At 36.4% G+C, this 27,937-nt stretch overlaps 1 protein-coding gene across 1 annotated transcript in view; it reads right to left on the reverse strand.

Moving 5' to 3' along the window:
- LOC103770638 (netrin-G1-like) overlaps positions 1-25,761 on the reverse strand; it is a gene marked incomplete at its 5' end in the record, with an annotated part of 48,310 nt that extends 22,549 nt beyond the window's left edge. The window contains 5 exons of the mRNA XM_008937908.1: positions 3,047-3,184; positions 8,747-8,914; positions 14,034-14,093; positions 15,832-15,897; positions 25,735-25,761. Of these exons, the coding sequence (XP_008936156.1) occupies positions 3,047-3,184; positions 8,747-8,914; positions 14,034-14,093; positions 15,832-15,897; positions 25,735-25,761 (459 nt within the window). The remainder of the gene's footprint in view (positions 1-3,046; positions 3,185-8,746; positions 8,915-14,033; positions 14,094-15,831; positions 15,898-25,734) is intronic.
- Positions 25,762-27,937: the final 2,176 nt, after the last annotated feature.

Below are 27,937 nucleotides of genomic sequence, written 5' to 3' on the forward strand. Positions count from 1 at the left end.
AGGGTCCTGTGGGAGGTCTTAGAAGTAGCACAAGGCACAGTTGCATCTATTGATCCTCCTTTCTGAGGGCATCAGTCTGTCCTGTCCCAACCAGGCCCTGCTGACCACAATGTCCATGCAGCCTGGATTCAACAAGAGAACAGCTGCTCTCATGGTGCTTTTTATCTGGGAGGCAAAGTCTAAAATTGCATCTCACCTCTGTCTGCACAGAGGTGCCAGGTGATGAGGTGATGTCTAGATCCTCAGAGGTTTTAGATTAAAACAGTAAGAATGAGGTACCTAAATGAATACTTCAGAGGCTAATAGCTTCTGTGTCTTTTGCTCATGGGTGGCACAAGGTAGACTCTGACAGTAATTTATCAAATGATATATTGTGAGCCTTAGAAAACACAACAGGACTTGAGTGTCACTTTTCCCCAAAATAGCTTTACTAATATATAAAACTAAGCCACTTCATTTACTAATACAATCATACAAGTAATTAAACTGGCTGTGGTATAGATTTAATTTATTTATTCATAGGTCAAGCCTCTGGTTGCCTTAGGTCAATGATTTTTAGCAACAAAGCTCTGTAATGATAGATTTTCTTAAAAATGTCAATAAGCTACATATAACAAAAAATAAACATGCACATACTGGTCTGTTGCGTGTGTGTGTATACCCTTCTTTGGATATATACATTTCTTTACAGCAGAAGCTCAGGGAAACAGATCAAAACCACATGCTACATGTCCAGACAAATCTTCTGGAGCTTTACTAAGGCAGCAGAATGAGTTTCTTTTTTTTTTTTTTTTTTTAATATATTGGGCTCTGCTTGCTTGCCCAGTCATTTGTTTAGATTTCGGTGGGAAAATAACAAACAAAGCTAAAATTACTCCACTACAACATTAAATGACTTGGAATTCTGTTCCTCCATCAAAAAGCTTGAAATGAGATATAAATCAGCATGTGATTTAAAAACATGGCAATTTGATGTCTGTTCCATAAAATTGACAACTGCATCCAGTTGCTTTGCTTTTGAACTTGATCAGATAATTTGGTCAAATTTGGAGAATATCTGAGTTACACAATCAGATTGAGATTTGTTCAGAAAATTACAACACTGTGAGGGGAAACTTAATTAGTTTTGTCAGCAAATATAAAGGCACTAGCTTGCATTTCCAGAAACTGTCTAAAGCTTTTACAAATACTCTGATTCAGCTAAAATCAGGGTAATTATATGTTGCACTCAAAAAATACCCTCATTAAAAGGATATCATTGAGGTTATAATGTCCAAACCTGAAAAGACAGGAAATCCTGCAATTAATAAGCTATTGATTTGACAAGCTGGTCTATATATTAATTATATGCCTGTAAAATTTGCCCCATGGACCTTTTCCATTTTTTTTCCCTGTCACTAGAATATGTCAATGCTCAACATGTTCCAATGCTTATTTTGCCAGTTCCTAGGGTGAGGTACAGGGGTGGTGTCAACCTCCCTCTACATGAGAGGCTGCAAGGCAGAGAGAGATCCTAGGATTTCTAGTTGTTTTTTTTTTTTTTTGTTTTTTTTTTTTTTTTGATACCTAGGATCTGATCTGTCAAAATACTTATAATAGAAAATATTATAATAAATATTAATAATAGAGAACTCTGAGATTTAAAACAATACTTCAACTGCTTTCTGCTGCAGCTCTAAGTGCTCGATAATTTTACAAACCAAAACTCAAGTGCAAGCATCCAGAAAATGACAATATAGTTAACAACCACATGTGAAGAGTATGGTTGAAATAACCTGCAAAACATAAACAGGAGATTTCTGGCAGAAGCTGAGGAAGTCCAGTTTTCTCAGGTAACATTTAATGGTGTTGCCCATGCAAACTTCCTTTCTCTTCATATACTGTCATTAATGTTAATTGGTTAATTATCAATCTTTCTTCAACTTCTATGTTTATTGGATTTCTTTCCAGATACATTTGCTGAATTGTCACAAGCCCAGATTTCATACTTCAGAGGTACTCATCACTTGAAGAGGCAGTGGTAATCTCTAGCTTTATTTCTTGTCTGATTTTTTTTTTTTTTTTGTTAAATTTATAATGTTTGCATTTGGTTTAGAGCATTTGTGTTGGATATATGGCCAATTTTTTTAACATTTGGTGTCAGTAATTACATTCTCTCTCGTGTTTCTCGGTATTAAAAATCAAAAGCAAGCTCTTAGAGAAATCTGTCTTTAACATACGTGTGAAAGAATGCAGAGAGAAAAGGTGAAAGAAAATAATGAGGACTCTCCAGTTTCTGGATTGAAATACTTATAAAGAATAAATCTTAAGAATTGACTGAAAAAAACCTTTGCAATAAGAATCTGATCTTGTATATACCAGCGTGATATTTCCACTCACTTGTTTACAAGACCTGTTAACCAGAAGCTAAATATACAACTATGCACTGAAACGTCTGCTCTAGCAGTATTTATCCAAAATTTCAGTTCTTATTTTTAAGGGTATTAAGTGTTTTTAAGGACGTTAGGATATTCCATTTTTTGTTACCTTTAGCTTTTGTTTAATTTTCACTAATTATGACAGATAATGAGCCAATGTTTTGCAGATTTATTGTCCAGGGGGATACTGAAAAGATCTTAGTTATAAAATATGAAAGTGTAGTTTAATTACTCAAGAAGTTGAAGTTTAGTACAAAGAAAAGGGAACATTCAGAAATATCACCTTCTGTCTTTTAGTAAAAATTTTAAATTTTGAGTTAGTATGCTGATACTTTAGTATACAAAATTTATTCTATAGTTGGCAAGACAATGCATATTTTCATATATCAGTGGGAGCTCCTCCAGGCATTAGCAAGAGGGAGAGAAAGGACACTGCAAGCATATTGAAATAAAAGGATGGCACAGTCAGTTTACTGTCTTGGGTTCTCCAAAATAATTCAGGCAGTATGCCATTCTTACAGCTCGTAGAGCGTTTTGCTCATTTTCTGCTCTTAAAGTAGCTGCACGTGGTAACATACAGACGCAGAGGCAGCAAAGCTGCAGGAGAGGGGCGACTCTGAGTTACTTACGTTGACAGCCCAAGCCGTGCCAGATATATCCCGGCAGACATTTATCACATTTAGGCCCTGATGTTCCCTCCTTACACTCACAAAATCCTCTGTCATTACAGCGATCATGGACTGAACCAAAAGGGTTACAATAACAGTCTGCAGAAACAAGACAACACATACACACTGGATTCAGGTCTACGCATGGTGATAATTCAGTCAATACCAATAAAGGGTGCATTTCCAGTGCTAAACGTAAAGGAAGACTGTCTATTAAAGGATATCTAGAGTAATGGCTATAACTACTATAGGTCCGTTTATTTGTTTGCATATGTCATTTCAGGAAGAGACATTTTATGATGTGAAGAAAAAAGTTAACAGAAAAGATATAAAGGCAGAAGTTACCGTGGTCTTTGAGGATAAGTGATTGTAACAGGGTCTCTTTTGGTACAAATATTTTTGACAATTTAACGAACGTTAGAAAATCTTTGTATTGTATGGATATATCAATGTGCCATCAGGATGAGACGCTTCCCATTAGTAAAACAGGCTTATCTATATTACTCAATATTTTCAGAATTACTGAATGTCTTCACAGAGCTATATAAATGCACTTTACTTATTTCCAAGATAGTCTTCCTTTATAGTTTTGAGGAGTATAATAATTTCTGTGGCTGTTTGCCATTAAATAGATGAGATTGTATTTATCAGTGATGTTAACAAACCTTTCACATACTCCACAGTGAAAAGCTTGAGGTGAGCAGTGCCGTAATGCAAATCTTATCAGAACTGGCTTTACGCTGCCATTTTCATTTCTCTCACCTCCCAGTGGGCAGATGGAAAATACAGTGAGGCTCATTCCCTGCTGTATATTGTCCGCATGTGTTCACCTGATTAGAAAATGACTAGGGTAAACCATTTCTTCCCACAACACTTCCTGTGTTGTTAATTCACATCCCTTTTCTTTAAAGTGATTACAATACCCATGTTCAGCTTTCAGAACTAGCTGAACAAAGAAGACAAGACAGTAGCGAGAAGTGCTCATTTTTGGCACTTCCGTTCTTCAGTTTGGGTTTTTGTTCGTTTGCTTTTTAACAGAGGGCTCGATCTTATTTGTACGTAGACCCATGTAGACCCAGAGTAACTCCACTGTCAACTGAGACCACAGACACATTTTGGCAGCATCTGATCTCTGCTGCTATCAAAGGGAAAAGATACACAAATCGATTCTTGAATCTGGGCAACCTGCTGGGAGCCTGACTTTATACATCTGTGAATCGGTGCTACTTTGATGGCTACCTTTTCAATTGCTTTCTAGCATTAGGTTAAACCTCAGTGATATTGTAAATGACAAGATGGAGGTGAACAGGGAAATAAAATATTAAAAAAATCCAGTGGAAAAACTGCAACAGGAAAAAAAATAACCAGGAAGGCATTTGTCATCTGTTGTATCAGTGTTAACTATAAATTACAGATGGCACTTTGAACATTTGGCATACTGAAGAAGAATAGTTACCTTTGGCAAACAGAGTTCCACGATAATAATAGAGTCAATTAACTAGCAACATTCATTAATGGAGTTGAAAGCTGACACACCAAAAACACTGTGCAAGGCTGAGCAGAATTATAGCACAGTGAGTGCCATTTGAAAAGCTGGCAATTCTGATGGTAATCAGATGTATGACATGTTTATGTAAACAAGCACAGAACTGAAAAACATTCAATGCAGGAGGTAAAATTTGCTTGAAGAGGGTTTATAGAAAACCTTGAAAGACAAAAAGCTTGGAATTACAGTAAGAGCAGAGGGCCTGATTCTGGTACAGTAAAAATAGCTTAGCTGGACATAATGGACTTACAGTGATTTAAACAAGTGTTTGTGAAAGAAATGTATGGCCTAGGATATTGAGTGTAATAGGTACGTAACGTTATATTTTTGCAGAGAACAAAAACCTGACCCTGAATCGATGTGAGCTTTCCTACTGAACTCATAAGAAGTATCAGGACCATATTGTGCTGTTTAGGGGAAAGTAGGTAGTGTAAATAAACCTTTAAGCCAGGCCTTTTTACAAAAGTAGTAAATCAAATCAGAACACCCAACAGATCCAGTAAACTTTAGTAACCAGATCTAGCCTTCGTCTTTCCCAATACACAATCGTTAGCACTGTATATAACATACAGATGTCCACTGGACATCCAAGCACGTTGTCCAACACGGTATCACAGGCTGTAGAACCTATGACCTTCCAAGTACTTAAGACTTTGACCAGCTCAAATCCCACAACTCCAGTGTGCAACAGGGAGGCAGTGAGTATCTCCACTGTCTTTACAACAAGGCATTAAATAGCATTAAAATAACATTCCCAGATCATCCTAATAAGCAGACCACACACGAGGTTCCAGGGTGGGGGCAACAACCCTTGCACATCTCAACTGGGAAGGAATTTTCCTCCTAAACTCCATCTGGTGATTGTTTGAAGGATAGGAAGATGACAGTAGTAGTCATCTCTTCACTCAGATTCACTACATCAGTGTGATGCTGCCAACAAAACACAATGAAAATAAGTATCAAAGAAGAGTGGGAAAATGAGCGGAAGCTCGCAGGCTTGCTGCTTATCAGTCTGGGTTGACAGTGGCCACAGGGCAACCCTCAGGGTTCAGTTAACCATATTATCATTAGGGTTTCTAAAGGTCTCACAGCTGTTAATCAAAGCTTAGGCTTAAGTGACTACAAGGTTGGCTTTCTTGTAGATGTAATAAAGACCATTTCAGTATTTATGTGGTAAGGGAAAGGAAATGTTTTATTACTCTGGGTCTACTTGGTGGTTTACATGCTATCCATGCTTGTCAGTGTGTATATTCACTGAAATAAAAAGCTATTAGGACTTTACCAAGACCTTGTAGAAAGAGAAATCTCTTCAAGTTGTTCAGTCCTTTTTCACTGTAAGCATGTCAAGTGAATGATTTTTAGCTTTAAAATATCTTGATTTATTTAGAAACTGTAGTTGCCCATACGAGGTAATTTTGCAGTTAACTGACAAATCCAAAAATTTGTGATATTTCCTTTTAGGAAATAAAATTTATTTTGCTTCTAAAGAAATTAAAGGCATAATGAAATGAGATTTAAGCCCACTGACTTGCATCTGGTTCACTGGTAAAAACTTTCTCAGTATTTGGATACTATGTAACTTGTCACTTTTAAAAAGGAAACATTTTACATTCTCTCCATTTAGTTAGCATCCGCTAAGATTCACAGGTTTGTTATCCATGTACTTACCATATATATTTATGAAAACTATATAAGTAGTTTTGATAAATCAGAGCCAAAGCCTTGTTAGCTGCTATTAAGCTAGCTCATCCAAACATTTTTTTACTTTTTTACATATATGGCTAAAGAGGAAAGAATTAGCCTGGAAAAATTACTTTCCTATGGGAATAAGACTTGCACATGTCACTGGAAATCTGCTTATTAAAATGTTCATGCCAACATTTCACTCATACTTAAAACCCAGAACACTGCTTTTAAACTCAGAGAAAAGATAAATGAGCGTTTCCAATAGAGCAAGACTCCTTGTGCTTGACCTAGAAGGACAGCGAATCCATCAGCTCTCTCAGAGGTGAAAATATTCTACATTTTGCCCAATTAAATCTTAGGAGCCCCAGTTCAGGAAAGTGCTTTAAGCACAAACTTCTCTGTTTTTTGAAAAGTGCTTAGGTATCTCGTTCACTTCACTGACTTGAAACAAGAAGTAGTATGAAAGTCTTCTTAAGTTGGTAATTCAGCTAGGATACATACTTTTTGTATGCAGTATAGTCAATATGATCTTGAAAACTATCTTGGTCCAACAAGAATATTATTTATTTAAAAGAAATTACCTAACATGTAGCAAACCAGGGTTTGATCCTAAAGTCATCTCACATGGTACAATTCTCATAGGAGCTGAAGAGAATTCTATTTGCCTTAAGGTGAGAAAGTCAGTGAATGTATAACATTACCTTTCTTTTTTTTTTAAGACTCTTTTTAAATGAAAGGTTTTTAAACTTTTATTTCTGCGGAGGCTGAGCAATTTTGAAATGCCCAGTTGTTTTACTAAGACATTCTAAATACAAAACCTGCAAATTAATTTAAAGTTTGTTTATTTTTTGACTTCTGGTTTATTAACTTCCTTGTCTTAGGTAGCGACAGCTGCTGTCTTAGCATTTCAGTGTACACGGGAAAACAACTTACTGAGCGAGCTGATGCAAAATCCTGAGTAGAGCAATTTAGTGTCATATTCATTAGTACTATTTAGGCAGCAGAAATTATGCAGCCCTGACGTCATACCAATGATGTCCATCATCTATATCAAACAAATATGAGGGACGGTGGTTTTTTTCCCAAGAACATTTGATTGGGTTAATCTTCTCAGCACAGTTGTACAAAATCATGACTTGCCTACTAAATTTCTTATTAGCTTAGACTAATTAATGTCAAACAAGATCATGCGTTTTCTGAATGTGTTGCCAAGCAAAGTTAAAAGGACATGTGAAATGCAGTGCGTGGATGGACCTGGGTGTTTATCACGAAATAAAATGTAAATCTGTCACACTGCAGACTGAAACAAATAACAGCAACCTAAATAGTTTCTAGCTTGAATCTCGGCAATGGATTATACAGAATATTAAAATATAATTCACCCATACTGTATTTTAGCATTAAAATATCTTGCAACTACTTTTTCTTCTTGCTTCCTGGAAAATGGAAAGAAAAGAAATCACAGTGAAAATCCAGAACAGGTTCTAGTAATGCTTACAGATATAGGGAACCTCATATAATGAAATTCTCCATCTCTGTCTGTTATTAGAACAGCACCTTTTGTGGCTACCTGTTAACTACTGGCCATTGTCTGAGGTTTCCTTTATTGACTACATTAAATCTTCACCTAGTGTCCTAACATTTGCTATATGCTGTTTGTGGTGACGTGAGAACAACGCATATTCTTCTAGTGTGATAAAGTTCTTACTGGTTTTGTTAATATGCTTTTCTTATTATGTTCTGACCTTTTCCTTAATTCTGCATTTTGGATGTTTATAGCAGATGCTAAGTCTAAAGCACTGTTTTCACCTAGGAATCCCTTTTTGGAATTAACATCAAGTCACACTGATTTTACAAACTCTGTTCCTAACCACGTGGGCATAATTACAGTTCCTCCTTTATGGAGTGGGGAGGTAACACTGCGTTTACACCCTGTGCCTGGGAGCAGAATTACCTGCAACACTAAGTTGCAATAAGTTTCTATGAAATTTGAGTGAATAGAAGGGGTGAATAAATGTGACTCCTCGAGTCCTGTTGATGCAGCTGGCAACTTTTGTAGGTCTCCCGCCAAATATTTGAGAGCCTGCACTAGTAATTCTGAAAGTTAGACGGGGAACGGGTGGTTCTGAGTTTTCATGTGTGCAATTCCAGCATGGCTCCCTCCTGCAGAAGGACTGCATTATCAGTTTCTTGGGAAAGTCTTCCCAGGACCCTCAACCAAGGAGGTTCATTGTCACATACAGATTCAAAATACCTCCGTAGGGCTACAGGGGCAATGGAAATGAGGTGAAAAGTCTACACAGATGTTCTCATCCATTGAAAAAGCTCATTCTGGCTCAACTGGCAAGTAAGCAGCGGTGGTCTCTAGCAGCTAGCTGCCAGCAGCTGAAAAGGCACAGAAGAAAAGCCGCAGTTATCCCGGGACTGACCTATGCACACATTTTCATCGTCCAGCTCTGCAGAAGCATTTCTGAAGTAGCCCAGCCTGCATAACTCACAGTGCTGACCTCTAGTGTTGTGCTTACAGCTCACGCAAATGACCGTATTGAGCAGCTCGATGTAACTGCACCGGTTGGAGTGCCCGAAGCATTCGCAGTCTTTCAAGGAAGAACAGAAATGTATACAAAATGTATACAGCAGCAGAGTAATAGCACATTACATGCTTAGTAGAAATGAACCATGAATAGAAGAATGAATGAATGGCACATACATGTTAATCAATGTAACACGGACAACAGCAGATGTTTATCTGCAATGGAAGTGAAGTTTGTTTCAGGCAGGTTAGTGTGACCCAACAACCATGGCATGACGTCGAAGGTTGGCTGTTGTTGGCAGACCTGATGGAACTGAAGCATTTGCAGTTGTAAACCTTTCAGGGGTACTGGAGGCTCAGTTTCCGCTGATAGAAATCCACATCTCTTTGCACATTTGAGACGAGTACAAATCAAGACCCAAGAAAAACTTCCTCATTTGAAAAGTATCAAATACAGTAAACAAAATTGTCAAGCTTCATCATGCTTAAATCCACAACTGTAAGTAAATTAAAAGCTTTGTTCTGACAGAGCATTGAAAAATACTGCTGAACTCGGGGTGCTGTAACTGGTAGGCACACTGGGAGCCAGACTCTTTTATTTCAAGACCAAACAAATCCGGTTTGACCATTTTGGCCAGCACCTCCTAAAACAACAGAGAAGAGAAGGAAGGAAGGAAGGAAGAGAGGTGTTACTTAAAAGCTACTTCTACTGCATTTCTAAGGTAAGCATTAACCCATTTTTATATTCTGAGATAAAAAACAGTTGGGCTGGAAGAGGTATTGAAAATTCTGAAATGTGTACTGAATAGAAATCGCGCTTACTGCAGCCATCTGAAATGCGGCTTGTATGACAGCTGATTTTTAAAAAACCCTTAATTAAACATAGTGCCTTTTAGTCTTCAGTCACAAGCAATGCTTGGTTTTATGCAGAAAGGAGGAGAAATTAGAAATTTATCAATATCATTACAGAAAGACAGAGCTACGCTTTGTGTAGAAAGCTTGCGTAAGTCTGATCACTCAACTCTGAGATTATGAGCCCAGAATGAATGCAGGAAAGGTTATTAGGATGATCAGAGAAGTAGAGAGCCTACTGAAAAAGTGAAGGCCAGAATAATTTGGCTTGTTTAGTCTAGGAAATTGAAGACAGGGGATATCACTGGGCTATAAATACATCAAGAAGATCGCTTTCAGCCATCCTAAGTGAATATCTGCACTAATGGACAACACTGGCACAAGAACAAATGGGTGTTAACTGGCCATTGAGAAATTTCATCTGGAAATTAGGAGATGGTATCTAGCCATTAGGGCACTGAGGTTCTCAAGTACTCTTTGAGTTTGAAGCAAAACCACTGATGCTTTAGAGATGTAGTGTATTAACTGGTGAAACAGATTACAGTATGCTTCCTGAAGTAAAGGAGTGTAGTGGATGCAGTGACTTGGAAGGGCTTCAAGGTCCTGAATTTAACTTAGCCTGCAATTAGATAAAGCAGTAGCAGAGGGTGTAAAATGTTTCAGTACATGACAGGGACCAAGTCCCCTGTGCTGGTTTTCCTATTGTATGCTGCTGATTTTGCTGGGGCACCTAATCAGCCCACTGATTGGTGTCAGAGGGCATCAGATACAGTATTTGTGTCTCTCTGTATTTTTGTAAAGAAATAAAAGTACCAGTACATGCTTATGAATAAGTTATGCACACCTAATAACATATATTTTTCTTTGATTGTTGTCTGATGGAGCAGACTGTAAATAGATTGCATCTTTTCTTGTACTGTACAGCTCTTAGCACAACATATGTTTTGAACTTGAAAGCTGCCTTTCTGCTGCCAGGAAACGTTAATTCAATTTACATATACACAGTTAACATATATGCATTCTTGTTCTTATCAGTGTTATACCAATGTTTTGTGGTTCATGGCCAATCTGATAATTTTGATGCCTCTGCTACTGGAGTACAGTAAAACATTTGGCATATCGGTCTCACTACGTTACCACTTGACATAATTGAGTGGGGAGGAAAAAAGTGTTAATGTTTGTTGTCTTTTGCAGCTGGTCAGTGTGATTCAGCATCTCAGCCCAGCAGCACTTTCCCCCGAGTATATCCATCTTGCTCAAGTAAAAACTGCCTGTGTGTGGAAGAGACAAGAGACCAAAAAGTGGAAAATAGCACTAGGAAACAGGAGTCAGAGGGAAAATGATGATTCTAAGTTTTCATGGGTTTGATTTTAAAAATAAGACAGACTGGTTAGTGATAAGCAATCTGATCCTTCCAAATCAATGCTGCCTTAGTCTCTCTGTCTGAAAAAGGACCTGTCTTCTGCTACAATTAGACAATTTGTTTTGGTGAGAAGATCCTGTACTGGTATGTTTGGCAAACTTGTGGCTAAATAGAATCATGTAGGTGAACTTAAGAGTATAAATTATTTACCTTGTTTTTAAAATCAGTAACAGGCAGCAAAAAATGACATTTTTAAGGTTTCAAAAACACACAGAATGTAAGGAAGTGCCAGTAAATCAGATGATGCTAGTTCATCTTTTGTGTTTAAAGTAGCAGGACAAAATTGAGAATATTCAGTGAATGAACAGCTGCACTACTTCCACTCTGAACATGTAATATGACCTTTAATAATATTACTGCTACACATAATTAGCCATTACAAAAGCACAAGAAACAAAGCTGCACATAAGGTAATCCACTCTGCAACAAAGCTTGCTCCAGGTTATGAATTCAACTGAAGAAACATCTAATAGTACAAAGGACTTCATCTGATGTACACACATGCTCCTAAACATATGCAGATGGACTACCCAAGTTCAAATGTGCCTCATCAATATTAAAGGTAAACAATGAGATCAATTCTTGAACACGGTTGCATTCCTATGGGTACTGATTGCTCTCTTGTAACAGCAGTGCTGTGTGAAAGCCTTTGCCTCAAAGTTAACTTCTACTAGGACACAGGAAAGCTCTAGGAATCTTGATTGTCAGACTGGTAAATACTACATGGTGTAGTAGAAAAAAACTCGGTTAACTCAAAACCAGTGTAACTTCTGATCAAAGATTAGCAGTGAAACACTAGGGAAGTAACAAATGAATTTTTTTGGTTCCCTCCTGCCTCACTTCTCATTTTGCTAGTGCAATCGTATTAACTTATCTGTTTACTGTTTGCCTGATCAGTGAACCGTTTTTACATCCCCCTGTATTTATAAAAGGTATGTGAAAGGGTCCTCATATGATTGAAATGGAATTACTTTCTCCACTGGCTGCATGAGGTACTACCCTAAACCAGCCAAACATAGCATGTAGAAATGCATTCAGCATCATGCTAGCTGGGAAGCTAACACCTATCGATGCGGAATGGCCTTTCTAGCTTATCTCGTGGTTCAACTAAACCAGCCCAGCAAGACCAGAAAGTAGCCTGCTTATTGGAACTGTCAGATGCACAACTTAAGGTTTTTAGGCACATGCTTCTGTCTAGCAGCCCAACAAATTTCATACACTGGCAAAGCCATGCAATCACTGAAAGAGATGGGGAAAAAGTGTTGAAATCCAGCTGCAAGTAGTTTCCCAACAATGAAATGGCATGAGCTTACAGTGCTAGAAAATGCTGCTTTCAATTATGAGTACTACATGTCAGAAAAGTCACAGATAAACTGGAGAGAGTTTGAAGCTGAATAACAGCAAGGAGTAAATGGTTTGGAAAATAAAGCCTCAAAGGAGAAGTAAAGATAGCTAGGTAGGTTTAATGTAAAGGAAAAAGGGAGAAGACAGATCTGTGTTAGGTCTGATAATTGTCTTTGTATGATTCAGGAATTGTCAAATCCCTTGCCAACTCACACGACTGACTGTATGAGCCTTTAAAGACTATTTCCAATGCAAGGATTCTGTTGCAACTATCTTGATCCTGTTGTAGAAAGCACGACAAAACTACCCATTGAAGGAGGATCATGAAGGGACTGATCATTGAGTTATTTTCTTTCTATAATACTTTTTTCCCCATTATAGTGATATGCATTCACATATTTGAGATGACATTCTGGGAAGCCTGTGAGGGATGTGGTGCGCTGTGGGGACAAAGTTCGGGTGAAGCTTCAGCTGCCACCAATAAAACATGAAAAGTCATCCCACAAAACATGGTGTAAACACATGGGAGGGAAATGTAATTTTTGAACTAAGACAGGTAATGCATGAGACAGTTATCACTGTCTCATAAAATCACATAGAGTATTTAATGAAAAGTGCATTCAGAAATCATTAAAATATTTTTTCATTTTCCAGTAATTCTGTGTTCCTTCTGTATACACTAACAAAAAGCAAAGAAAGGAGATATCTTTGTAACCTTAAAAATTACTTGTTTCATAACAGTCTGTATCATTTTCATGACCTCATAAAATGTGTCAAACTAAGTTAAGCATTTGTTAATACCTCCATTCCTTGTTAATATGTATTTCATGAATAATGAGATATTCACAATAGCTACAAAAAGACAAAACATCTTCATACATAGTCTTTATGGATAAATCAATGAGGAAAAACAATGAGATCTCAGTGTTCAGACTGTGAATGATAGATATGCAAACGAAACAGGTTGCCTGTAAGTCAAAGGAAGTATTGGCATCCTTCATTATGCCCATATAATTCCATTCTTTTGATAAAACCCTGGAACATAAGTCCAAAATGTAATGCCTACACTGAATTTGCACACTGTCACAATAAAATGAAGACACAAGGTAGACTTACAATGAATTAAAAGACGTAACTATGCATTATACTCCATGGCATTTACAGACGCTTCTCGAGGATATGGACAATTGATATTTTATGTATTATTTGCCCTCAACTACTCTTCTTATGTATACTCTTTTACAATTTATACGTATTGGTGAGGAAAACAAGACTCTAGCAAACATTTGCTTTTGAGGCAGCAATCTGAATGGCCACATTCATACATTTAACTCCTTTAAAAACAAATCCCATGTCCCTTTGTATGCCAGCAGTGACTAAGAAGTATATTAATTTTCTCTGTATGGCTTAAGTTTAAGTGACTTAATGCTCCTGTTGTTGTTAATGAAGATGCCTCACCAGTAGGCTGATGGGTACACTTCACAGATATTCCAGATTCATACAGTGCAATGTTTTCACAACACAGAGCACTATGGAATCACTGTATGAATCCAAGAATTCCTACCTCTCTTGTGGTTTGCAACTTGAACAGAAGAAACAGTTGACATAGCTAATTTGGGAGCAACTGGATAAGTAATAAAATGAACAGTAAATTAGAAAATATATCATTAGGAACAAAGGAAAAGATTAAAATAAGCTTCTTTATTTTCTAAACTTTAAATTAACAATGGTTATGGTTTTGTAAGGAAAGTTAGGGAAAAGGAGTTATATGCTATTAACTACTGAATCAGTTGAGCTATAATATCCAATATGAAAAAAGGGCAAGTAATTGACATCTACACACTTAGGCAACTTTGTGTTAGAGGTTATCTGATGATTTCTCCCAATCCATGACCAATGACTATATGGTAACCAGAGTGGTCTGAAAAGTTTTTTATTAAATTTCTAGGTATTCTGTATTTTGTTTGTATTCTGGCCTAATAGCATAAACAAATACAATAAAATCATATTAGGTATAGGGAGAGTTCTGTAATTATTCTCTTCGTACACTATCCTTGAATGAAGTATTTAATCTACAATAAATATTAAATGCTGTAACAATATGCTGCAAACACAAAAACTGTATAGAAATGCATGCAAGATTTTGTGCTTTGTTCTCCTTAACAGAATGTCAAAACAAAATTTTTAACTAAAACTCTTATTTTTGAGGAAGAAGCGCTGAACAATTTTGTGCTGTTCAACATGTATTCTGAAATGAAATTGTGTTAGATCACAAGCAGTAAAATTAAGCTATGAAATCCATTAGAAACACTACGTATCATTTCATTTGGAATCTTTTGATTTCAAATTCATGTGAATAATGTAGGCTAATCCTTGCAGAAGAGCAGAGATCAATCTGACTTTTTTTGTTGTTGTTGCTTGTGTTGCTTTGTTGTTGCTTGGGCTTTTTGTTGTTTAAGAAATACAGGCAAAAGCTTGGAAAATACAATATGGGCTAAATATTTTTATGGATTTAACTACAGCCCTTGCAATGCAATTCCCCAGCAGATTCCAAATGTATCTTCTTGAGTTTTGTGGCTATATTCTACATCATCTTTTCATTAATTTTATTCTCCATCTGTGTGTGTTCTAGCACAGAAAGGACTCCCTTTGAACAGTCAAAGCAAGCCACAGGTCAGATTTCTGCAGGGAAATTTTTGCGAGTAAAAGGCAGTAAATAAGAAGAACAAAAGAACATTATCATTTATAGAGAACAATCATTTTGAAGTGTGAGGTACAGCTCAACACAACTTGTAATAACAAAGAATCTTACTTTTATTAGTCATCTTAAAAAGTCATTCTGTCTTTTTCAATGTTAATCATCATGCCACACTCTTTGAGTAATTTTTTGCATGGCACTGAAATTATAGAAGACTATGAGTGTGTCCTGCAGAGAATTTGCTTGTATTGGTGATAGCATGAAGCTGAGTTCTCAGCTCACTTGTGAAAACAAAGTGGAAACAAACATTAATAATGGGTTTGACGTAGACAATGACAATCTTTCTCATTCAAAAATCTCAGAACTTACTTCAAATATAGACTGCTGTCTAAATGAGTCCAACATTATCTAGGGCTTTCTGAATATCAGTACTTATGATCTGTGCATCTGCTTTTCCAGACTTTTCGCAGAAATATGCACAGTCTGAGTGTTGGAAGACTCCCTTTTCAGGTAAGGTTTATTTTATGCTTTTTTTCTCACAGCAATACTTAGCACCAGAAGAAAAATGACTTGGATTATTATTGTTACTACTTTTTCCACCATGTGGGACTCCTTGAAGCAATTTAAGAAACTTTAGACTACTAGGAATTTTACAGCAGCCTACCTTGGTTTGGTTTAGAAACCTCAAGGGAAGAAATATTCGGCCATATCCTATCAAACTTTGGAGGATCTGCATGTATCAGGAAAAATCAGGTTTTGTTATTTACATCTGTGATATTGTTCTAAACAGGCAAGCATATGGACAAAGACATAGGTTACAAACATCCATTATTGGACTAGTCTAGGTTGCACTTGAACAGTACATGACTCCACAGTGAACAAGAAAACAAGCAATTGATGATTCCCAAAACACCAAATAGACATAAAATAGTGTGCATAACAATTTATCTTCTGTGGTTTGAAATATAATTTTTTGTGATGAGAAGATATCCTAGCCCAATATTTATGGTTCTAACACCAGGAACAAAACTGGAACGTGTTCTGTTAAATCTGTTCTGCAGAGATAAAATTACAGTATCAGAGAAAATATGGATTTCTTACCAAAGATACATATCTTACCGTAACATCCTGTTTTAGGGCCTTTTTTGAATGAATTATACTTCTGTTATCAGAAGAAATATATTTACCAGTAGAGTGGGCCTTCTCTTTTGCTCTCACACTTCTCTGTGTTTTATCCATTTCTTATCACCTCTGCTGACATATTTTACAGCTTCATTTTTTTTTCATAAAAACATTAAATGTCTACATTTCTTACAAGCCCTACATGTGTTACTTAAATGAAGAATTTTGTCCCTCAGCAAAATAATTAGCTATATCTCTTTAGAGCTTGATGTCCTTTGGTCAATGATGTGTTTTGAGGCTGCGGGAGTGATAACCCTTAGCAGAATGGTGCTGAGGGTGGAGTGAAGGGGATGGAGTTGTGGGGGGAGGAAAGAAAACTTTGCTGTTGGCCCTGATCTGAGAAATGCTATTTATATTCTTTGTTTTTCTGTTATATCTTCTTTGTTTCCATCTGCCTAGTTTTGAACATTAGATTTGGACTACATTCTTAGCATCTTCTGTGAGTACTGCAGTTAGTTGTTGTGTCCTTTCTGAGCTGAGCAGAATTTTCTTTAATGGTCACATCAGCCTACATAGTGGTGATATTAGAAGAGAGAATGCTCTTCTTCCGTTTTTGCCTACAAGGAATTCATCTGGGTAGTGAGTAGATTGCACAACTTGGTCAGTATCAAGGTGTCTCACAGGTCTTTTTGATAAAGGTGTGTTTCACAGTTACATTCATCTTAGTGGAGGACCTGCAGGGAAGCTACAACAAAAAAATACTGGCTTCAAACATCTGATATGGAAGGAGGATATCCCATAGTATCTTCTGACTCATTTGTCAAGCATGAAGAGAAATTGGCTAGGTTGGGCTGGCCATTCCAAAAGTCCTCCCACAGAGAGAACACTTCAAGGAAAGTATGATGACCTGCACTGTGCCATTTACTGTTAGGTAGTTTTCTGCAATTAAATCAGTCAAGTTGTGATATAATCACATAGCCAAATCATACTCTTGATGCTTTTTTCCTTATCAGTCAAGAAAACAGAAGTAAGAAAAACTGAGTCAGTTTGGTAGGTTCTCAAACAGCCCATGTATTGATTAAAAATAAGCTGCCTCTACTGGTCAGATCCACCAATTCACACACATAGGAAGTGCAAACACAATAGTCAGAGTTTATGAAAGAAGGTATCTAAAAGCCAGAGTTCCTGATGTGGTGTGATAACTGTAGCTCACTGAAAGACTCTTAACTCCATGCCCCTAAGAGGCCACTTCCCTCCTCCTCCTCCTCCTCCTGAAAGACTGACTGTTTATAATAAAGAAGTTTCAAACAGACACAGACAAATTACCTGCACAGTTAAGTCACTGTTCCAATTTTTGTCAATTTAGGAACACTTAGTCTTGACTTAAAGATTTTAAAGGGACTAGACATTAGAGAATACATATAACAATCATTAGGTAAAAAAGGAAAAGCAATTTTTATTGACTACATTGTCCTGCTGTCCCCTGAGCCGCCTTCTCCTTCAACCATTGTGCAACATCATGGTTGTTGCAGAAAACCTGTAAGATTTCAGACTGGATCTCTCAATATCCTTCTTCTGTTGTTGAACATTGTATTGCACACCTACTACAAAAGTTCACATGCACAGTGGTCTTCAACTGAAATGGCCTAGATATTACCAGAAATAAGAGTAATAAGGGTAAAGCTATTAATAACCTTCTAGATTATCTGTCATTTAATAAACTGTAGGTCCTATGTAAGAAATCAGATCTTTAATATAATGTGATTTATAAAATCGGTAATATTTCACATGTAATCTTATCCTGATTATGATTTCCCCAAGTATCTCTTGTCCAAATAAAATCATTACTAGTATGACAGAAAAATCAGTGTTAAATATATTTCTTAGTAATCCTGTAGATGCTGTAAATCTGTGCTCATTTTAGCAAACTTACTTAAGATGGAGGTTTTGACTTACAGCAAAATAATTAAAAATTCCTTGACCCTTTAAATTAGATTACATTGAGCTGAGCTTCTTAATAGGCACCCAAACCAATAAAGAGCATATTTACAGTGCCTGAAAATTACCTATTAAGTATTATTACTAGTGATTATTACTAGTTATTAGTGATAATTATAACCATCTTAGAAGGAACTTCTGGAAGTCTGTTTCTACCCTTTGCTTTTAGCAAGGTCAACTTCAAAGTTAGATATGAGGTTCTTCAGAGTCATATCCAGCTGAGACCAGCTGCTGTCTTTGTTGTCTCTGGACTGCTTGGCTAAGTGGTTAATGCTCCCAGAGGCTTAATGTTTCTATTATGTGGTGTTTTGATTGTAGGTGTTGTTTTTTGGTTTTGTTTTACTCTTTGGTAAAGAGATTTTTTTTTTTTTTTCTTATATCCTTATCCTTACATTCATGGGATGTCTTATCACCAAGATTACAGGTCTCTTAATAAGGGTCTTTCTTTTTAACTTTGAAATTTTCTGGTTTTTTGGTGGTTTTGTGTGGGTTTTTTGTTTGTTTCTTTTTTAATAATGGAGATGAATTTAAATGCTTTATCTAGAAAGCTATGTGAGACATCCAAATCAAAGAATGTTGACTGTCATTCCTACAAATATATTTGAGGAGATGAGTCATCCTTTGAACAGGCACTGCGAAGATTCATTTAGCAGCTAGTTATTCTTTTACAGGAACTTGTGAAAATATTTCTAGTCCTCAGTGATTACCAGTAAGAATTTTATTTTTAGAGAGCTTGACTTAGATAAACCAAGTTTTTCCAGAAGTTTCATATATAGACACTATATTCTGTAATTAAAGTAATTATTTGCCAGAATAATTAAGGAATTTTGGTGTAGGTATTCTATAAGATATCCTATGTAAATCTACTGTTATATGTTTCATGAGAGTTATTTTGGGCAAACAAGGCTACAGAAATGTGAAAACAGTGTTTCTAAAATTATGTTTTAGTATTATTATTTAAAAATGAAGCTACTGTAGGCACCTTTAAGAGTAGAGGTATGTGAGATACATGACTGAGCAGAAGATCAGAGATCACATTTTAAATTTGCATTGGAAGTTTCTGGACTTTTAGGTACTATTGTTCCAAAGCAAATTATATGCAGACTATAACTACTGGAAAAAAAAAAATCTTTCTTTTATGAAATAACAGGAAATGGATTACATGATATTTTTTAGGTGTGTGATAATTTCTTTTCTTTTAATTCTCCCAATCCTTTGTTTGGATATACAATAGTGGAATTACCTGTGAAATTAAACAAAGAAAATCTGTCTTAAATATTCACTGGAACTTCACTCTGCACCTTGGGCTAAATCATGGTTTCAGACTGGGGAAAGAATGCAAATGAATGGGTCATTTCAGCTTGATTCCAACCAGACAGATGCAAACAAGGAAAAACCTAACATGATGTGGGCAGAAATTAGAACTTTGTTCATTTCTCACTCTAACCAAGTACTGTTGTACAACAATATTTAAAACACAGAAAAAAGCCTTAAAAAACTGACAGTGTAAGCTTAATAATTCCAGTAGAAGTCCATGGTTTTAGTCATAGAAAAGTGGCCTTGCCACTGTCTTGTTTTAAACCATGGGTGGTTGAGAGTAAATATCTATTCTAAAATAGAGATGTCTGCAGAGCACAGTAGAGCTATATGTATGATAGCAGTTTAAGGTGTCAATATTAGACAAAAAATTCAGAATAATAAAAAAAAATGCCCACCGAAATCAACGGCAGATTTAGTAAATGCTGGGATAATTGGGCATGTTTATATTAGATCATATTTCATCACTTCTTGCAAAGTTCACGCTATCATTATGACACCATTTCTTTCTCTTTAGGTCTGTTTTTAAGTCATGATAACCTACCTCACATAAAATTTGCATTTCAGCACTTTCATAACAGCACAAAATCTAACTCATCAAAAGAGAAGAAATGCTGAAAAAGTTTTGGTTTAAGTCACCCCTTTATTTTATGGTTTTTTTTTTTTTTTTTTTAGAATTCCAGAATGCAAAACTTATCAAGAATTTTTTTTTTTTTTTTTTTTAAATACTTGGCCCAAGTTAGGCAATCTCTTTTGGAGCAATGTAGGAATTTTCATACCTGTTCCTTTGAAGAAAGGAGAATTCTGCATAAATGTGAAGATGTAGTTGTTTTATGGCAGCTCCTCAGCCATAACAGCTTTTATAACTGTTGGAAGAATTTAAATGCAATTAGTCCTTTACGTGTCCACTTGTTGTCTTAGAGTAAAAGAAACTGATCTTTTTAGAGGAATAAAAAAAAGAATAATGATCCAGCTCTGGAAACTTTTAGGCATCAGAAAAAAAGTCCACTGATTTTAACAAATGTGTTGGCTAATTCTCAAACTACTGAGGTCTGATGGAGTATTCTTCAATTTTAAATATTTCCACTAAAATATTTGCAAAAGTGCACAATGAATTCAAGTGTTTTTGGAAGAAAATATTTAGATACTTTCTCATGACAAAAAAAGCAAAGTATTCTGTTGATAGTTTGCTGGGCTTGTTCTTTTTTTTTTTTTAATTGGTTCTGCTTTTTCCTTCAAAGATGCTGAAATCAGCTGGTTGACCAGGATTATTGTACAGTAATTTGCAATGGATGAAGAGCAGTAAATCAAGATCATTTTTTAAAAATCATAATGCTGATTTGGAAACCTCATTCTTCCCTTATACTCTATGAAATAAACTGATTACATGTCTAAGGGATAGAAGGAAAGAGGAGTGGGGAAAATGTAGAAGTCAGCTTTTTTTTTTTTCCCCCAGCAATTTCTCCCCAAACTTTATAGATAATTAGATTTTTAAATATCTTTGTGGAGCATGTCAGCTTCCTATAAACTTCCCTGAGTGCAAATTGCAAGTGCAATGTGTTTTGCATGGGAACTGTGGTACATATTGAAATGTTGATGTCTTTCCATAGTGTCCTATTGCTTGATTGTTTATTAATGGTTAAAATAAAGATAACTTTGAACTAAGTGATTTCTCTTATATTACAGCAAATCAAAAAAGCATTGAAAAGACTGATTGACTGTTTTTAACTAACCGAAAATGATGAAGGTAAATTGGGAGGAAGAACGAAAAACAACACTAAACTGCTGGTGGACGTATCTACTAGAATGGTGAGAAAGGCTCTTCTTATCTGTTAAAATTGGTGGATCTGGCAAAGCAAAAATTTAAACAAAGGCTTCCCCAAATCCCATCTCTACAACCTGCCAGTGCTCCCTAGAGCAGTGTTGGTAGTTTCTGATCCTGCACTAGAAATTACTCCGCAAAGGGATGGTTTCTGCTCAGCGCTGGGGTCAGTGCAGTGCTTACTGAACTTCAAGGGTGAAATCCTAGTTATACAGAGGAAAACTGGCTTTGTTGTGAATCCTACAATGTAAAAAACCTACTTGATGTCTTTTATTTGGAATGCTAAATTTATTTTGGATCCAGGGTTCAGTAAGTGCAATATACCAGGTAGGCTATCAGTATTTCAGCCCAGTAATATTTTAATATAATGGAAAACCTAATTGTTAAAGTGAAAAATTCTGAGTGCTTCGAAGTATTAAAGAAGGGAAAACAGATACTGTCGCTGGCTTGATATTATAGTCAATTACATAGATAAAGTGATTGCCTTAGACTAGGAGCCTGATTAACAATATTATTTATTAAAAAGTCATATTTGGATAAAATTGAATTGAACTGAGAACATTTTGCTAGTATGTCCAAAGTAATATATATATCTGAAGTTAAATATCCTAAGGAGATAAACATCTTAATGGTCTCTCAACAATACAGCTCGTTCTGTAAAACTTGACCTCAAATAATAATAGAAAAGCAATATACAACCTAGTTATGGATGTTTATACCCTACTGACATATGTGAGTGTTGTGTGTCTGTTCTAGTCTGACACTTGGCATTGTACTGGCCTTGATCCCATGACTGTAAATTTAATGAGAGAACTTCTCAGTTAACCTAAAAGCAAAAAGTCAGGTCCAGAATACTTTGTGTTATTATAAAATAATAAAAAAAAAAAATCTGCTAGTATTTGCTCTCACATTTTTTTAGGATATATATTTACCATCTTAAAATTTCATAACAAATGTGTAAAACGAATACAGCCACACTCATCCTGATGCTATTTTAGTTCCAGAAAAATATGTACTAGGTCTTTCAAGGTTAAGAAAACAATAATATGAGTGCCCATTCAGTCTTCTTTTTTGTACTTTTGTGTCTTTCATTTGTTGTCATTAAAAGAAAAAAAAAGTTCTCTTAATTTGAAATTGGCTATAAAAAAAAACAAAACCAGAGAGAACAAAGCAGAAAATGCCATTTGATTATCATGATTGCATCTTGCACTTGGGTGCACGGTCTGTCTCTAAACTCTGACTCATCTGCCACCAGCAGGCTTTAAGGTGATAATCACCCACACAGAGCTATTTGCACATCATGTCTACCCTATCCTGTATCTAATTATACCCTTTATAAAAAACTGTTTAGCATAATTAGTGGAGTTATGTCTTACAGGAAAAAAGAAGCTATAGTTTAGAAGATTCAATTTTTTGAAGACATACATGTACAGATTAGTAACTTCGGTATCTGGTCACAATAATAAACATTTTGATGAATTGGTCTATGAAAAATTGTACAATCATTATTTTATAGAATAAAATAATGTAGTTTTCAGAATATTTACATAGTGTATATGAGCGTTGCTTAAAATTATGAAATGGTTTTGGGACTCATTAATTGCTAACACTTTCTCCAGTATTTTTCCAGACATGGCTGAAAAATGCTGAAAGGGCCAACATTGGAATCAAGAATGCTGGAAATGATTAGAGAGCCTATAATTCAACTGATAGACAACAGCAGGGGTACAAATGACCTTAATGGGAAAGCTGGTTTGGCTTATGTTTTTTTTTTTTTTTCTTTTTTTTTCTCCTTCTAGATGATCAGAAAGGATGTTTACTTAATGACCACTCTTTCTTTGTGTTCAAGCTTTAACAATGAGCTACTTTAATGCAGGATCATCTGAGGTAAAAAAGGAATTGAGAATGATACATACATGTGCACACAGGTAAATACATTTTGGTTTTCTTTGCTTGCTTTCATTGCAATCTTAAAAGTGCTAAATGGACATCACTTGCAGTGGCATCTTCTTTGTATGCTGACAGTTTAGCCTTCATACCCCTCCTCCCAACCCCATCCTCCTTGTATTTTAGGAAAAGCTTGAAGCACACAAAAAACAATCCCCACCCCACACCCCTGTTAGAGTTTGCAAAATAAACCCCAGACTGTGTCTCCTGAGAGTAACTTCCTGTCCCCAGGTGGGGAAAAACTCTGCTGATGTGAACACAAACATGGTATTAGCATAGACAAAAGAAGAAAACATGCAGAATCCATTAAAGCAGCCAGAACTAATTAATCTTATTTGGGTTTATGTGTTAATTGTACTTCTGTTAAATTCTCTCAGAGACCAGGATAAATTTATGGGTTCTAGTCTTGTTTAATGATAATTCTGCTATTTCTGTCTTACAGGAATGATGTTCAGAACATTGTGCAAGTAGAGCGATTTCCCCCCTGAGCTATTTAAGAAAAAAACACATGAAAAAACCAATCAGAGTTATCAGTATTTACTTGTGCTTATGAAGAGATGTTCATCCTTCATTCTTTCCAGGTAAGCAAAGAAATTTGTTGAATTCTACCACGTTATTATGAGACATTTACAGCAAATTAGAGCATAGAGACTTGCAGAAACTCCTGTACTTCCTATGGAATGTTCAACAGAGTTTTCTCCATTTGCAATAGGTAAACTGTATTAATCACCCCAATGTAAAATACAAAGAGGTCAACAATGCATCCTTTCAGGTCACCATTGTTTAAAAGGTATTTGAGTTTCCCTATCTAGTTTTCAAAGGCCAACATCTGCTGATGCTCAGAAATGGTAGATGTGGTGACAAAGGCTGTATGGAGTGTGAAGTGAAAACACAACCGTATAGTCCATGCAACACAGTACTAAGAGACTACAGCACAACCGGACTCCAAAGAGCTATTTTCCCCTTCATCCCATTTCTGTTATGGATTGGAGGAATATTCCTGATATCAGTGACAGTTTCTTCTTCTCTTTCATTGAGTTATTTTTATTTTTTTTGTTGTTGTTATAATATATATGTATAAACACAAGGTTTTGGAAATAGCCTATCACTATGCATTTGTAATCATGCAAACGCCAAAGGAAATTCTACAGCAGGAAAATTACATTATTAAGATTGAAGGCTTTCATTTGCATGTTATTGTTGTTGATGCTGTTTCGCTCTTTAAAGCTGCAAAACAGATGCCATGGCAGTCAGCTCTTAATGCTGCTCTCGTTTGCAGGGAGGCTGGTTTTGATAGCATTGAGCTTGCTGTCTAGAGCTTAACAAATCAGCACCGTTCATGAGCTTAAGTAAACTGAGCTGACTTACACATTGACAGACCTGACGCTGCATCATAAGAAGTGAGACAGTTTTATCCAAATCATTAGAAGCTTTTCAGCTGGATATCAGGTATGACAAATTGCATTTTACTGCTATGATATTTTCTCACTGTGATAGACCTCCATCACATAAGTTGTCTCTAAAGCCCCCACAAAGCTAAGGCTGTGGGGAATATTCTTTGTCAGCTGCAGCAGGATCCCATTTCCACCTCCTTGCTTTATTTGTAACCAGCTAATGTGCAATGACTGCATGCACTGCTCAGCCACAGAACTCAGCTGAGACTCATAGCTCAGCTTCTGCACACTTAGTCCCTTGAAGAGCTCTGATTAATCATCTATTTCATTGATAGAGCAGTTCTTTACATAACGGTGTTATGGTTTTGTTGCAGTTTAGCTGTAATATTTTGGTGCTTCGATTGTCTACTGGAAAGCAGGTTTCTGTGAAGGAACACAATTCTGTTTCTTTTATGGAGTAAAGCCCAGTTCAAAGGCTGCTACAGTTAAGGCAATGATTCCAGCAGATCCACTGCATTTGTTAAGCTACTTCATGAAAATGAAAGCATTTCCATTTATAAACTCTTACATTTACTCTTCAGATTTACACACCCACCCATGGAAATTAATGGTCCTATACTTTTTTGTTATTAGCAAACACTTTTTTCTCTTTTTCAAAAAATGATTCTCAACAAATATTTTCTGTGGAACAGTGTATTAGTTCTCTGCATAAGAGCATTGTAGCATTCCATTTTCATCTACTGATCAGAAAATCTGTGGTTGAAGGCAGGTGTGTTGTCAGGAGTGATGTTCTCTCTGACCACGTAGTACAGTTACGTGTTAATGCAACTGAGGAAGGCCAATAAAAAGCCCCTGCACTACAGCGCATATTTTAGGTGAAAAATGATCTATAGCAGAAAGGGATGTTGGGAAATTAGATCCAAGAAGCTGAACGACAACGCAAAACAGTACTGGGTTTATTACTTACTACCAATACTGGAAATACTGGGTATACCTGTAGAGAAGAAAAACAAACAATCAAACAAAATTATAGTTAGCTGTTTGCAGTAGTTGGCTGAACTATCACATCTATGATTCTGAAACTGATTTTCTCCTGATTTTCAGAATATTATATCAATACATAGTTAAACCCAAGCAACCGCCAATATGTACCCAGCCCTTTAGAAATGCAGAGTGTTTAGAATTTGCAGTATGAGGCTACAGGGACCACTAAAACGTATTGACAGATGGGGATTTCTGGGACCTACACCAGCTCTCTGAACTTCATGAATTTGTTCAGAACTGTTTTGTATTTCAACTAAACCAGCCATTAGGTTTAATGCTCTAGATAAAAATATCAGTCATGCATGTATTATGCAGATCTAGGAGAATAATTTAACCAAGGGATAGATGCATTGCTAACTGCTTTGGCCAGCTGCTTAAATCAGTTGATACCTTCTGTTGCATTAACTGTATATAGCTATTTTTTCCTCTTTTACCTCATGGTTATCTAAATTAAGCTATGGAAAAGAAATGTAATTGAGCGAAACAATCTGATGCATTAGGTTGGTCATATTGACTAAGCCTCTCATTGATTTTTTTTTTTTTTAAACCTGCTTTCATTTCAATTCCTAAGCTGAATTAATGCAAGGAAACCATTCCAGAGGCAGGTGAGATTTACCAGAAGAGATGGGGCTGCTAAGGAGTAAAACTCCTCTGCTGGATTAGCAATGCAGGATCTCATGTTTGCATGATGCAATCCCAACATGTAGCACAAAAATACGGACAAGAAATCTTTCCTGGAATGCCATTTTTTTTTAGATTAAATGCAATTGCTACCGGCACTATTGCTAGTCTCTTGGGTTAAAGTCACAAATTGCAGATCAGTATTTAAATCCTGGATATTTGTGTCCTTTCAGTTAAATACAGATTGCCTTTTTATAAGTTTTATTGACTTTTGATGGCATGCATTTTACTGCAGAAATCTGTCTGTTTCTCCATTAGACATCTGCTATTCTTCTTTCAACATCTATCCTGAAGTTCTGTCTTACTTGGAGATGGCAAGGACCTGCAATTAAACAAACTGTAGCCAAAGAATGTCTTGGGGATAAACATTATTCACTGTAAGCAAGGTTGTAGAGTCAAACTGGGAACATTTTGAACTTGTGGCATGGTAAGACAATGTTGAAGTAACTGTATTTGCAGAACAGTGACCATAAAAGCTCTTCTGTGTTTCACCACATTGGTCCTGGGGCACATGTCAAAATTGCAGCTCTCTGATGTCATGTCCTATGGAATCTGTGGTCTGGCAGAGCATAAGGTACCACACTGGAGACAGCACTTGCTGCTAACCGAGTCCCCCGCTCATCATCATAGGCAGGACTCATTTTCCTTTATATACTGATGAACTCTGCACAAATATTAGAAAAAATACAGATACTGTGTTCTCACACTTCCACTGTGCAATGGTATTTGTATTTCCTCTGTGCATACTCCCCCGCCTCAAACCTCTCTCTTTCCTACACACCCATACAAAATATCCTTTCCTTTCTCTCCTGAACAGATTGTAGCAAAGGAAGAGGTTTTCCTGCAAGTCTGCTCTCCTCATTTTACTGTATTTCAAAATTTTCAATGAATTCATAGTGATAAGTGCTTCCTGGGCAGAGAATAATGAAACCAAGATGCCTGCTAGCCTGAAGGGCTCTGCATTAACCTTGCAAAGTTGTCATCAGGTTCTGTTTCAAAAGCCCTTCTGCTATTTCCATACAGAGTTTCTGGGTTGGTGTGATCTTCTGTAACCAGCTTGATTTTTGTACTACCAGGTATCCCTGTGTGTGGTGACTGGCCTTGATAGTGCACTACTTTATGCCTTCTCTCCTAAAGAGAGTGAGAATGGCACTTCTAAGTTTATCTGGAGAAGAGATGGTTATGTAGGGCCACGAAGCAGGATCTATTAACACCCTGTGAAAACCGCACATATGATGGGAAAATTATTCTTAGTACGAGTGGTTTTGTGAGATCTGGAGTTACATATTGAGGCTAGCTCTTGAATTCAGCTGAGCTGTATTTGGTGCAGGTCCTTAGGTAATGAGGTGCAAGAGGGGTGATTCTGCCTGTCCCCCTCTGTCATTGTGGAGGCACAAGGGCCCAACAGCAAAGCTTCTGCTGTGGCACCACTGATGGGGACACCA

Source organism: Merops nubicus, unplaced genomic scaffold (assembly GCF_000691845.1).
Source record: "Merops nubicus isolate BGI_N331 unplaced genomic scaffold, ASM69184v1 scaffold14623, whole genome shotgun sequence".
Taxonomy (NCBI): Eukaryota; Metazoa; Chordata; class Aves; order Coraciiformes; family Meropidae; genus Merops; species Merops nubicus.